Below are 12,800 nucleotides of genomic sequence, written 5' to 3'. Positions count from 1 at the left end.
TGTCTTATGTCTGTCTCTGTGTGTCTGTCTCTGTGTTTCTTATGTCTGTCTCTGTGTGTCTGTCTCTGTGTTTCTTATGTCTGTCTCTGTGTGTCTTATGTCTGTCTTTGTGTGTCTGTCTCTGTGTGTGTCTCTGTCTTTCTCTGTCTGTCTCTGTTTTGTCTCTCTGTTTGTCTGTCTCTCCACCTTCAGTAGACATATATCACCCATTCTGATATCTCCTTATCGTCCCTCTTTTCTCTCTCTCCCTCTCTCTCTCTGTCCATAGACTCATCACTCCATCATGACTCAGTTGTTACAGTCCAGTGTCAGACTGTTGGACTGTCCCTGGTTGCCACAGCAACACAGAGGCATCGTGGAGACCTGCATCAGAACACTGGCTTTGACTGGTACACACACACACACACACACACACACACACACACACACACACACACACTCACTCACTCACTCACTCACTCACTCACTCACTCACTCACTCACTCACTCACTCACTCACTCACGCACGCACACACACTAATTATTTTTTCACATATCGTTGCTGTCAGGCAGAAACCTCCATATCTCAACCGTTTTTTTCCCCCTAAATTAATGTCCTGCTACGAAAATAGCAAAAGTAGCAGATCTACAATCTCAAAACGCATATTGAGCTTGTAGATCGGTTATTTTTGCTATTTTTGAATTTGAATCCTGAAAAGTAACAGTTTTGGACATGAGTTTTCTACCCGACAGCAACCATATATTTTCATAATTAAATAATGAACTTTAGTTTTATAGTGGAAGTCAGTGGGGCTCTGATCGCCCTGAAACCGACAAACCTTGGCCAAATGTGGAGTCATACATCATATAGATACTGTATGTCATAAACAACTGACATCATATAGATGACTGATGTTATATTGCATTTAAATATAAAGTTGAATCGAAAGGCACGCTCTCTCTCTCTGTCTGTCTGTCTCTCTCTCTGTCTCTCTCTCTCTCTAGCTAAGAGTCGTAGTATCTCTCTACCATTGGACCTGGAGGCTCAGATCACTAACATGCTGTCTACATCAGCTCTCAACTCTCTGTCTCGCTCCAACCCAAACTACAAGTCCTCCACCCGCGCCTCCCGCTCCACAGCTCCCAGCAACCCCTGGGACTACAAGAACATCATAGAGAAGCTACAGGTAGGACTGCAGTAACACCCAAGACCAGTAGGGGAGCAAGACCGCGTGATGTAGGTGGTCCCCTTAGTCCATGAGCCAGAGCCCCAAAATTGGGCAATGATTATCGAAAGAGTGGGCAAAACCATACCTATATTAAATTGTTTATAGGGTCAATATAAGTAAATAAATATGTGATAAGCTTTCCACAGGAGCAGCTTTTTCATATTTATCACACATTTTGTTATTTTCCCCATACGTACATGACAGGTGAAAACATGACAACATTTTAAAAATAGTTATCATAATGAAACTTCCCCAGTTGATTACTTACATGAAGACAATGATTTATCGTATTACAAGTTTTCTGAAATTGTATATTTAAATATGCAAATTAGGCATTTAGTCCATGAGCCAGAGCCCCAAAATTGAGCCAGATATTGAATATTCCCTCGTTAAAAAACTTAGACTCCAACATCTTAACAAAATGAAATAAGAATATTGACTCTGACTTTGTCCAACGTTCCAATGTTGATTCTGGAAAGTTATGCAAGTTCGGGCATATTTTCCTAATGCCTAATTTGCATATTTAAATATACAATTTCAGAAAACTTGTAATACGATAAATCATTGTCTTCCTGTAAGTAATGAACTCAGGAAGTTTCATTATGATAACCATTTTTAAAGATTTGTAATTTTTTCACCTGTCATGTACGTATGGGGAAAATTACAAAATGTGTGATAAATATGAAAAAGCTGCTCCTGTGGAAAGGTTACCATATATTTATTTACTTATATTGACCCTATAAACAATTTAATGTAGGTATGGTTTTGCCCACTCTTTCGATAATGAAATCTTGTCTGGCTCATGGACTACCTCTTCAGGAGACCGGAAGCAGGTTGGAGTCTATTAACTCATTAAGACCGGGAACGCATCTGTGTGTCAATTTAAGATTTCTTTGGGCTATTTTTTGGGAAATTTGTGCAAATCACCTATGAATGATGCCTTGACTTCGAGAGAAGGATCCACCCGGAAATGACGTCATCCCCCAAAAAAAATCACGAGCCATATTCAACTGCCGATAACTACAGAACGGACGATAGCGGTTCCAATTTATGTTTGTCACGGTGGAAAGAAGAGAGACATCGTTTGTTTACATCCGGGTTGAGAAAAAATAATCGGTGGATCGTCAAAAAGACTCAAAATATGGTAAAACTGCTGGCAGTGGCGGATGAATTAATTAATTAATACCTGGCAATGAATGTGTTAATTCCAATGGGAGAGTGAACGTGAACACACGCTCCTGAACCATTCTTTAGCTCAACGGTCATTGAACTAAACATTGGACCCATTCTTCACAAGCCACACAATGTTCCCAACATGCTGACACTTAAATGAGTTTTTTCAGAGACAAATCAGGAGAAAATCCCCTTTATTATCAACCTTTCTCTGTCCCAACAATGCACTCTCGCGAGAACTAGCATGTAAACATACAGGAGTAGGACGTTCGCGAGATCTGCCGTCAGACGGTGCCCACTTAGGAGACCTTTGTGTACCATGTGTGTACCAGTGGTGGAAAAAGTACTCACTTGAATACATATTGTTTTAGAGCGAACATTTTTAACTCAAATCTTTGCTTCTGGGGGTCCCTGGAACAAAATATTTTGAGATGGGGGTCCGCGGCCAAATACATATAACCTTGACATGAAAAAGTTTGAGCACCACTGATATAGAAACATACGTTTTTCAGAATACTGTTGGGATTTAGAATACATTTGTACTGTAGAATCGGCTTCAGGTCTTAATGGGTTAATTGTGTGTGTGTGTGCGTGTGCGTGTATTTTCAGGACATCATTAACACTCTGGAGGAGCGGTTGAAGCCCTTGGTGCACGCTGAGCTGTCAGTGTTGGTGGATGTTCTGCACCAACCAGAACTCCTCTTCCTGGAAGGAACCGATGCCAGACAGAGATGTGAATCTGGAGGATTCCTCTCCAAGTAGGTCACATGACTGTGTGTGTGTGTGTGTGTGTGTGTGTGTGTGTGTGTGTGTGTGTGTGTGTGTGTGTGTGTGTGTGTGTGTGTGTGTGTGTGTGTGTGTGTGTGTGTGTGTGTGTGTGTGTGTGTGTGTGTGTGTGTGTGTGTGTGTGTGTGTGTGTGTGTGCATGACCTTTGACTTTGTGGTGTTTGCATAGGTTGATCCAGCACACAAAAGCATTGATGTCATCAGAGGAGAAGTTGTGCATCAAAGTTCTGCGAACTCTTCAGGAGATGCTGATCCGAACGCTGGACTTTGATGAGAAGGTTAGTCAATATTAACTAAAAATACATAATACTATTGTAGCGACTACTTCTTCCCAATAATCGTTCAAACCATTTAAAAGTAGCGCTAAGAGGCTGTGCTTCGGCAGGAACTGTGACGCGTTTCCACTCCAAACAAAACCAGAAAACTTCTTGTTGCAGGTGATTTATTAACATAAAATAATTAGGTCCAAAAATGTTGTACTGAAACGTACACGAATGAAATAGGATAGAAGAGGATGAAATGGTCACTCATATCTTAGGGAAGAGCGCCATCTAGTGTAAAAACTAAAAACACACAGCAGGCGTCAAAAGAAGTCTTTGGCAGGGAATGACTTAATAGCCTAGATTAGAAATGAAGTATGTGGTCATAAATCGTCATACTTTAGAGCTCAGTACTACTACAAACAGAAAACTAGCAAACTAATTAATAATTGTGTTGTTTTATTCCAGGGTGTAGCTCTTCGTAGGGTGCTGCTCCAGAACTACCTCTTCCCAAACAGGAAGTCCAGCCCTAAGACTGACATAGCTGACCTGGGTTCAGCAGGTAATGTTACATAATACGTATTTATAAAATATTAGATAACAGTCTATAAGCCTTTTCCCGGTGCCTGATCCTGAGGAACCAAATGGGAATCCTTTTGGTTTAATTTGTAGACCAAATTTGACTGTGTATGTTTAGTCCTCGGTTAAGAGATCTTTCACACTCCAGAGCAGAGTTGTCCCCCAAAACACCAGTGTTAAACACATAAACCCTAGCATCCCTATTCTGGGAGTGAAAATAGCAGATCTACGAGCTCAGATTGCATCGCCTTGTGAGCTTGTAGATCAGCTGTTTTCGGCAAAGAGATTTGGTGTATAGCAGCGGCTAGTTGACGCACCCCCAATGCCTAACACCTTAAAAGAAGTTAGTCAATTTATAGCTTCTTTAAAGGCATTAACCCTATTCAAAAAATAAGAGCACACAGCAAAATATGCAATAGGCCTTTTGAGCGCTCACATTCAAAAACGTGAGGGGAATAACAATATAAAGGGAACATTTCTGTGCTCGGATTGCGCAGCGCACAATTAACCATAAATAGGCTATCATAGCAGCAGTTATTAACCTAAAAAAAAAACGCTTTCTAAACAATGACCTAAGTCTACTGAAAATCTTCCAATATTTATTCAAAAAAACAAATAATAATATTGTTGCTATAACTACACACAGAGGTGTTCCTGGATTGCAAGGTATAATAACGTACAGGTGTTCCAGGTCTAATGTAAAAACCAGTAAGTTTTAACCCTTTAAGACCTGAGGCAATTCTTAAAAAAAAACAATTTTTGGAAAAAAATCTAAAACAATTTTTTTTCAAGATTTTTCAAAAATAGCAGATATACAAGCTCATAGCGCGGCACTCGGTGCCGCGCTATGAGCTTGTATATCTGCTATTTTTGAATAGCCTAAAGAAATCTAAAAGTGACACAAATGCGTTCCAGGTCTTAATGCGTTAATCAAAATGCAACTCCTCTTTCATGACTGACGATCAATATTTAAAGGTTTTGATGTCCTCAGTATATTAATCAAAATGTGTGTGTGCGTGCGTGCGTGTGAGCAGGTGAGCAGGAACGTGATTGGGTAGCAGTAGCGACAGTCCAGTGCAGATTGGACAGAGAGGGCGGGACTAAGCTCTTCACAGATCTGGTGATGAACAGCAAGAACGACAAGATCTTCCAGGAGAGCATCCAGCTGGCTATCTGTCTGCTGGAGGGAGGGAACACCGATATACAGGTACACACACACACACACACACACACACACACACACACACACACACACACACACACACACACACACACACACACACACACACACACACACACACAGGACATAGTAATACGATTCGCTCTGCCCCCGCCTTTGTCTCTCTCTCTAAGGGCCTCATTCAAGAAATGTGCTTTAGGATCATAAAACACGCGTGCGAGCATTTCCACGAGCATAGTCTGATTCACAAGTAAGACGCGCGAACGCGGGAAGCGAACGCAAAAAAATTAAAATAAATATGAAAAAAAAAAAATCAAAAAAAGTAACCAATAAAAAAATACAAAAAAATACAAAGAAAATCTGCGTTAAAAGGAGCATCTTAGAAAAATACAAATTCACCAAAAAAAAACTTTGAATGTTTTTGAACAATTCAACAAAGTGTTTGAAGTGCCTGTTTCACCCACTTCCGGGGGGCGGAGCCAAAATCCGAGCCCGAAGTATTTGTTCGTAGACCCCCACTTAGGGGGGGTAGAAAAAGTTTCGGAGCGATTCGGGCACTTTTAATTTAACATGGGGTTTCAATGGGGAGTTTTTAGGAGCCTTCTCCGGGCGTGGCTTCCGGGGGAAGGGGCGGGCTTAAACGCAACCTTGACAGGTGTGTTCAGTTTTCAAAGACCTTTCATTTGATGTATGGCACGTCTAAATTGGACATTTACTTATCTCAGAGGAGCTGCACGCAGGCAGTGCACACAGAGACACAGACAGAGACACAGAGACACAACCCGAGCACGGTCTCACACAGAGACACAACCCGAGCACGGTTTCATAGTAAGCTCCACTTGCGCGGAGGCGCGCCGAATCATTCTTCTTCTTAGCCAAAGTCGTTCATCATGCACACACACACTCACGTCTGCTTTGAGGCGGTCATACAATAGTGCCAAACCTAACAAACAAAATGTTTATGTGACCAGCATTTGTCAAAACATGTTCTAGAAATTAAAAAAAGATGTCTACTACTTGTTGCTGGATGCATGACTGGGCATAAAGACATGAGGCAAATTCAAATCAATATTGGTCAGTAATCGGCGTTCGGGTGACGCAGTGCCTGCCCACCACCACGGAGGTTGTGGGTTCAAATCCACCGTGGTGCATCCGGCTTTGTCGGGCGTCTATGCGAATACAGTTGGCCCTTGTAGTAAGCCGGGCGGGGAGGGTGATATTGAACATTGCACATATACTCCTACGGTCAGCGGGGAGTGTTGGGCAGAAAAAGAAAAAAAATATATATATATTTGTCAGTAATATGACTAATATTATGCATGCATTCCAGGTGTTTATGCTGGTCTTTGGTGAGGCTTGGATTGTGTGACATCACAACACGCAATCTGTTAGTATGCCCTGTGCCCTGAGTTTTCACTGAGTGCTCATCTGAAAACCAGATTTCGGTTGTAAAGAAAAAAACATGAATGCTTTAGAGATGCAGAGTGCAAAACAAACTTTTGGGTGGAGTGGTTCTTTAAGTGGTTAATCTGGTACGAATCTCTCTCTCTCTCTCTCTCTCTCTCTCTCTCTCTCTCTCTCTCTCTCTCTCTCTCTCTCTCTCTCTCTCTGTCTGTAGAACTCCTTCTATAAGTTGATGATGGGTGATAATAAATCAGAGAAGTTCTTCAAAGTGCTGCATGAGAGAATGAAGGAAGCCCAGCAGGACATAAAGGCCACTGTGTCTGTCAACGTAGGAGAGATGACCAGCAAGGCCAACCAGAAGGAACTGGAGAACGGTGAGACGAGTTTATTTAGTCACTGTATGTCCTTAATGTTGGACAGACGAGCCACAAGGTAGTGCATCTCAATTTTTTTTCAACCTCAAGGACTGTCAGGGCAGATTCAGACTGGGTCCGATTGATTCGAACCGTTCCTGAGTGCGATTGCCCTCTCCCCGCTGGTCAGCATTCACATTGGCCAAGATCCTTCCGTACCCTAGTACACTTCATCCAACTGTAATGGTACTTATGTGCCTCAGAGGGGCGCTGTGGACAATGGGACTTTGGGGGATAGAGAATGTCAGTTGATAGAAGAAGAGTCACTTGTCAGAGTTTAGAGCGAATAATAAAGTCTGACTGTGTTCCTGACGTTATCTTGAGTTATAATCAGTGTTGGGGGTAACAGCCTTAAAATTAACGGCGTTAAAATTAACGCTGTTACTATAACGGAACACGTTACGAGTAACCTAAAGCGTTAGTTTTGCAATTAGAGTACTCAGTGACTTAGTTACTAGGGGTGGGACGATATGGGTATCTCACGATACGATATCTGTGGCGATATTAGGCCCTCGATAACGATAATATCACGATATTCGACATATTGCGATATATTGCGATATCACGATATATTGCATGAAATTTCACCAACGATATATCACGATAGTCCTTGTATTCAATTAATAAACACTTAAAATAGCACCAAACAGTTCAAAATCATCATTACACAAATACAGAGTCGGAAAAACAACGTATCACAAAACAAAACAAAAATTATATATATATATATATATATAATGTCGATTTTTTTCGGCAGTATATCGATTATTTATCGCGGGAGAAAGTATCCCTATTAGTTACCTTTTCCAAAATAACTTAGTTACTTAGTTACATGTAAGACCTAATTTGTCGGTTCAGTTGAGTTGTTTAAACAAGATGATGATCCTCATCTGTGCTCCCTCTATCAGGTGCTTCTGGGCCCTTAGTACTTCCTGGTTCGGGAGGTCACCCCCTATTGGTCCAGGGCCAGTCCATTGCCCCGGTAACGGGCGCCTCCTCCCTGCCAGCCCCTCCAATAGCAGAGCAGAAGGAGGTGGAGACAGAGATGGGACCAGCAGTCACCATCATGAAGCCCATCCTGAGGTTTCTGCAGCTGCTGTGTGAGAACCACAACCACGATCTACAGGTTGGTACACTACTAATCTCTCTAGAACAGATTCAGAGCTGCGCCACTGAATCTGTCGGGAGCCCCCGTTCAGAACGTGTGAGCGTTGGCCTACGAGTGGGCGTGGCCTTCAGATCAGGAAGCAGGCCGCGCTTTACCCAATCAAATGTAGTGGGCGGGATTTACATCTGTGCGTTGGCTTCCCACTGGAAACAAACCCAAACTCATTTAACAATGGCGTCCTCGGAGCCGACGAAACCACGGAAAGTTAGTAACATTTTAACTTGTTCTTTCATCGTAGAAACAAGTGGGCTTATGACCAAAACGATCCATGTTCTTTGGGAGAAATGGTGTTAGTGTTCCGTGGAGAAATATTGTTAATGGGAATGAAAACATAGGTGCACCACCGGAAGTGGAGGGCTGAGGGCAGAGACCAAAACGCCGGTTTCCAGTCATCGTCGGTCTATTTAATCACTCCCCCCAGAGTCAAATGCAAAAGTGAAAAACGCTGGGGGCGCTGTTTTTCCTTTTTATTTGACGATGGGTTCCCAGATTGGTATACTACTAACCAAATAAGTACAAGTTACTATCAACTAACTAACCAAATAAGTATAGTCTTTATAGTAAAAAAAACTGGTTATATCTCCACACTCGTCTGGGAACACTTCAGGATCCCCCGGTTAAAGTAGGCTAATGTGGCCAGTAGTGATGAGCGGGCTGACCCATAACCCGCGGGTCAACCCACGGCGCGGGTGGTCGAGTCAGGATTTCAGAGGCAATTATGCGGGCTGCGGGTGAGCGGGTCAGCCGCTCTCAAAAAAAAAAAAAAAAAAAAAAAAACGATTTTGAACAACATGCTTGTTTATTTAGCCCATGACAATGTTGTGCTACTGTAGACATTTAAAGCGACTTTGGGTACTTAAAAGAGCGCTATATAAATCTGAGCTATTATGATGATGATTATCTTTTTTTCCCCAACATGGGTCGCGGGGCGGGTCGAGCCATAGATTTATATATGGGTTCGCGGGGCGGGTTGAGGCGGGTTGGGTTCCGTGGCGGGGCGGGTCATGAAAAAACCCGACCCGCACATCACTAGTGGCCAGGGAAAGAGAATTCTGGGATTTCATGCTGGAACTGCCTCTGCAACGCAACTCTGGATACGCGGACAAGGATGGATGGATGGATGGATAACTTTGTAGTGTTCGGTTTAACGTTACACTCTGTCTGTATATCTCTTTGCCCCATCATCCTTGCAGAACTTTCTCCGCTGTCAGAACAACAAGACCAACTATAACCTGGTGTGTGAGACTCTGCAGTTCCTGGACATCATGTGTGGAAGCACCACCGGAGGTCTGGGCCTGCTGGGCCTCTACATCAACGAGTCCAACGTCCACCTCATCACACAGACCCTGGAGACGCTCACAGAGTACTGCCAAGGACCCTGTCAGGAGAACCAGGTAGGACTAATCTATCACAGAGTACTGCCAGGGACCCTGTCAGGAGAACCAGGTAGGACTAATCTATCACAGAGTACTGCCAAACGGACCATAGACATAGAAACCTAGATACGTCCTCATTGGCCTCTGCAGTTCATTGGAGCCACCTGTATCTCGGGCGCCATTTTGGAGAAGGCAAGCTTCCTGACTACTGGCCAATCACAGCGCGTCTTTTCCGGGACTTGTCAGAATCTAGTTGTATAAAAATATCTCGTTATATTTTTATACGACTAGACTCCTAGTCCCTGAAAAATGGCGCACAAAATGCAGACGCCTCAGAGCTTGAGGAGGCGTCTACCTTTATATGTCTATGCTAGGGCTTTCACCAACTAGTCGACTAGTCGACTAGTATAACCACTAGTCGACCTTGTTGGTACTAGTCGAATAGTTGAAAAAACTAAAAAGGGGGTCAAAAGTATGCCCAATAATAGCCTATTATTTGGCAATAACCCCCTTTTGAGGATCCTTGGAGACGCTGCTGTGCTGCTGTGCCAGAAGCACTTCCCTTAAATGAAAATAAAGGCAGGAGGATAATAATAGTAAAGGCATTAAAACATTTTTTTTAAGTCGACTAGTTGACTACCACTGGGTCAAATTAGTCGACCAGTAAAAATCTCTAGCTGTGAAAGCCCTAGTCTATGCCTGACCCTGTCAGGAGAGACAGAACCAGGTAGAACTAAACTATCACAGATACAGAACAAGCTAGGACTAATCTATCACAGACAGAACCAGATAGAACTAATCTGTCATGGAGACATAAAACCAGGTACAATTAATCTATCACAGAGACAGAACCGCATCTGTGTACTCATGTATCTGTGTGTGTGTGTGTGTGTGTGTGTGTGTGTGTGTGTGTGTGTGTGTGTGTGTGTGTGTGTGTGTGTGTGTGTGTGTGTGTGTGTGTGTGTGTGTGTGTGTGTGTGTGTGTGTGTGTGTGTGTGTGTGTGTGTGTGTGTGTGTGTGTGTGTGTGTTCCAGACATGCATTGTGACTCATGAGTCCAATGGCATTGACATCATCACAGCTCTGATCCTGAATGACATCAGTCCTCTGTGCCGCTATCGCATGGAGATGGTTCTACAGCTGAAGGTAACAACAACATCACATTATCTTTTGTACACATTAGATATAATAGATATAGATGGTGAATGGAAGCTGCCATATCACCCCTAGGGAAGTTACAGCAGCTGACCAACCAGTGCAAGCTTACTTACTTTATTTGTTTATTTGGGAGGGACAGAACATATCCATGAACACAGCAACAGAACTACGTACAGTAGTGTAAATACGTCCCTAAATACCTAAATACGTCCCTAACATATAACAATAAAACAAGATATTACAGAAAGAAACAGATACATGTTCCTGCCATGTAACCTCAGACAACGAAGACCACAACAAAACAGCAAAGACCACAACAATACAACAATATAAACAGAACCAAACCAAACCAAAAAAGTCTAAAATTACAGTTACAAGAGATTGGTGAAACCACAACAAAACAATGCTGAAAATATATGTATGCAAACAATCAACTGTGTTTGTGTTAAAACAGACTAAAATATCAGTATCAATGAATAGATAAGGGGATGGTAAAATGTCAACTAAGATTCGGTTTATATGCAAAAACCTTTTATGTTCTTATCACATCTATCGGTCCATGTCCCTTTAATGCCCATATATGGAGATCGCTGATGTCATCAGTATATGCCCATATATGGGCATAGCTGGTTTCTGCACGACAGCAGAGATAAATGTAGTTGTGACAAATGTTGGTGGTGGTGTGTCTCTGGTTGCCAGGACAACGCCTCCAAGTTGCTATTGGGTCTGATGGAGAGTCGCCATGACAGTGAAAACGCTGAGAGGATCCTGCTCAACCTCCGACCCCGAGAACTGGTACCAAAAGCCCTCCATTCATTCATTCATTCATTCATTCATTCATTCATTCATGCATTAATTCATTAATTCATTAATTCATTCGTTCATTCATACATTCATTCATTCATTCATACATTCGTTCGTTCATTCATTCATTCACTCATTCACTCATTCATTCATTCATTCACTCATTCACTCATTCATTCATTCATTCACTCACTCATTCACTCATTCACTCATTCATTCATTCATTCACTCATTCACTCATTCACTCATTCATTCATTCATTCACTCATTCATTCATTCATTCACTCATTCATTCATTCATTCATTCATTCACTCATTCACTCATTCATTCATTCATTCACTCATTCATTCATTCATTCACTCATTCATTCACTCATTCATTCATTCACTCATTCATTCATTCATTCATTCATTCACTCATTCACTCATTCACTCATTCATTCATTCACTCATTCATTCATTCATTCACTCACTCACTCATTCACTCATTCACTCATTCATTCACTCATTCACTCATTCATTCACTCATTCACTCATTCACTCATTCATTCACTCATTCACTCGTTCGTTCGTTCGTTCATTCGTTCATTCAATTTTGATTGATTGAATACTTTATTATCATGCTTATCAATAGTACAGATAAGTCAAAGGTCATGCTAAAAGGATAACACAAAAAGCCCCAGGGGCTTGTTTCCATTGCAGTCCTTTGTACTCAATTCAACAGTCACAATCACTCACTCACTTGCTCATTCATTAATTTACTCACTCATTCATTCACTGAATGAATGTAAATGAATTAATTCAGTCCCTAAACGTTTGTAAAGCAAGTGTGTGTGTGTGTGTGTGTGTGTGTGTGTGTGTGTGTGTGTGTGTGTGTGTGCGTGCGCGTGCGCGTGTGCGTGCGTGTGCGTGTGTGTGTGTGTGGCGCTGTGCGGCGTGGTGTGTGCAGGTGGAGGTGATAAAGAAGGCGTTCCAACAGGAAGAGGAAGAGGAGAGTGAGGGAGGTGAGGTCTCTCCCAGGGAGGTTGGACATAACATCTACATCCTGGCTCAGCAGGTAATCAATCAATCAATCATTTAATCCTTCAATTAAAAGGACATAACAGGTCACTATAATAGCCAAATTCCAATACTCAAATTTCTGCCTCCTCGCCTCCTCTGTCTGTTCCCCAGCATGGCGCTGTTACAGTGACATTGGTGACCTACCGAAATATGTGACCATCTTGTGGACTTCACATAACGTCATTGTCCGAAAGTACATCAAGTTAAACCTAGTATGCTCTGTCAATAAA

The 12,800-nt window shown here is 42.3% G+C and overlaps 1 protein-coding gene across 5 annotated transcripts in view; it reads left to right on the top strand.

Moving 5' to 3' along the window:
- Positions 1-12,800, top strand: part of itpr3 (inositol 1,4,5-trisphosphate receptor, type 3) — a 130,237-nt gene that overhangs the window by 76,187 nt on the left and 41,250 nt on the right. For all 5 annotated transcript variants that reach the window (XR_013934116.1, XM_080443529.1, XM_080443531.1 and 2 more), the window contains 12 exons: positions 269-389; positions 985-1,166; positions 2,991-3,139; positions 3,337-3,445; positions 3,896-3,989; positions 5,041-5,213; positions 6,805-6,964; positions 7,912-8,129; positions 9,365-9,565; positions 10,582-10,692; positions 11,404-11,499; positions 12,458-12,565. Coding sequence is in view for 4 of the 5 variants with exons in the window: in XM_080443529.1 (XP_080299655.1) it covers positions 269-389; positions 985-1,166; positions 2,991-3,139; positions 3,337-3,445; positions 3,896-3,989; positions 5,041-5,213; positions 6,805-6,964; positions 7,912-8,129; positions 9,365-9,565; positions 10,582-10,692; positions 11,404-11,499; positions 12,458-12,565 (1,722 nt within the window). In the remaining variant the exon portion in view is untranslated. The remainder of the gene's footprint in view (positions 1-268; positions 390-984; positions 1,167-2,990; positions 3,140-3,336; positions 3,446-3,895; positions 3,990-5,040; positions 5,214-6,804; positions 6,965-7,911; positions 8,130-9,364; positions 9,566-10,581; positions 10,693-11,403; positions 11,500-12,457; positions 12,566-12,800) is intronic.

The sequence above is a fragment of the Gymnoscopelus braueri genome (assembly GCF_963280865.1).
Source record: "Gymnoscopelus braueri genome assembly, chromosome: 12".
NCBI lineage: Eukaryota > Metazoa > Chordata > Actinopteri > Myctophiformes > Myctophidae > Gymnoscopelus > Gymnoscopelus braueri.
Note: the sequence above shows the minus strand (reverse complement) of the source record. Positions and strands in the feature narration are given on the sequence as shown.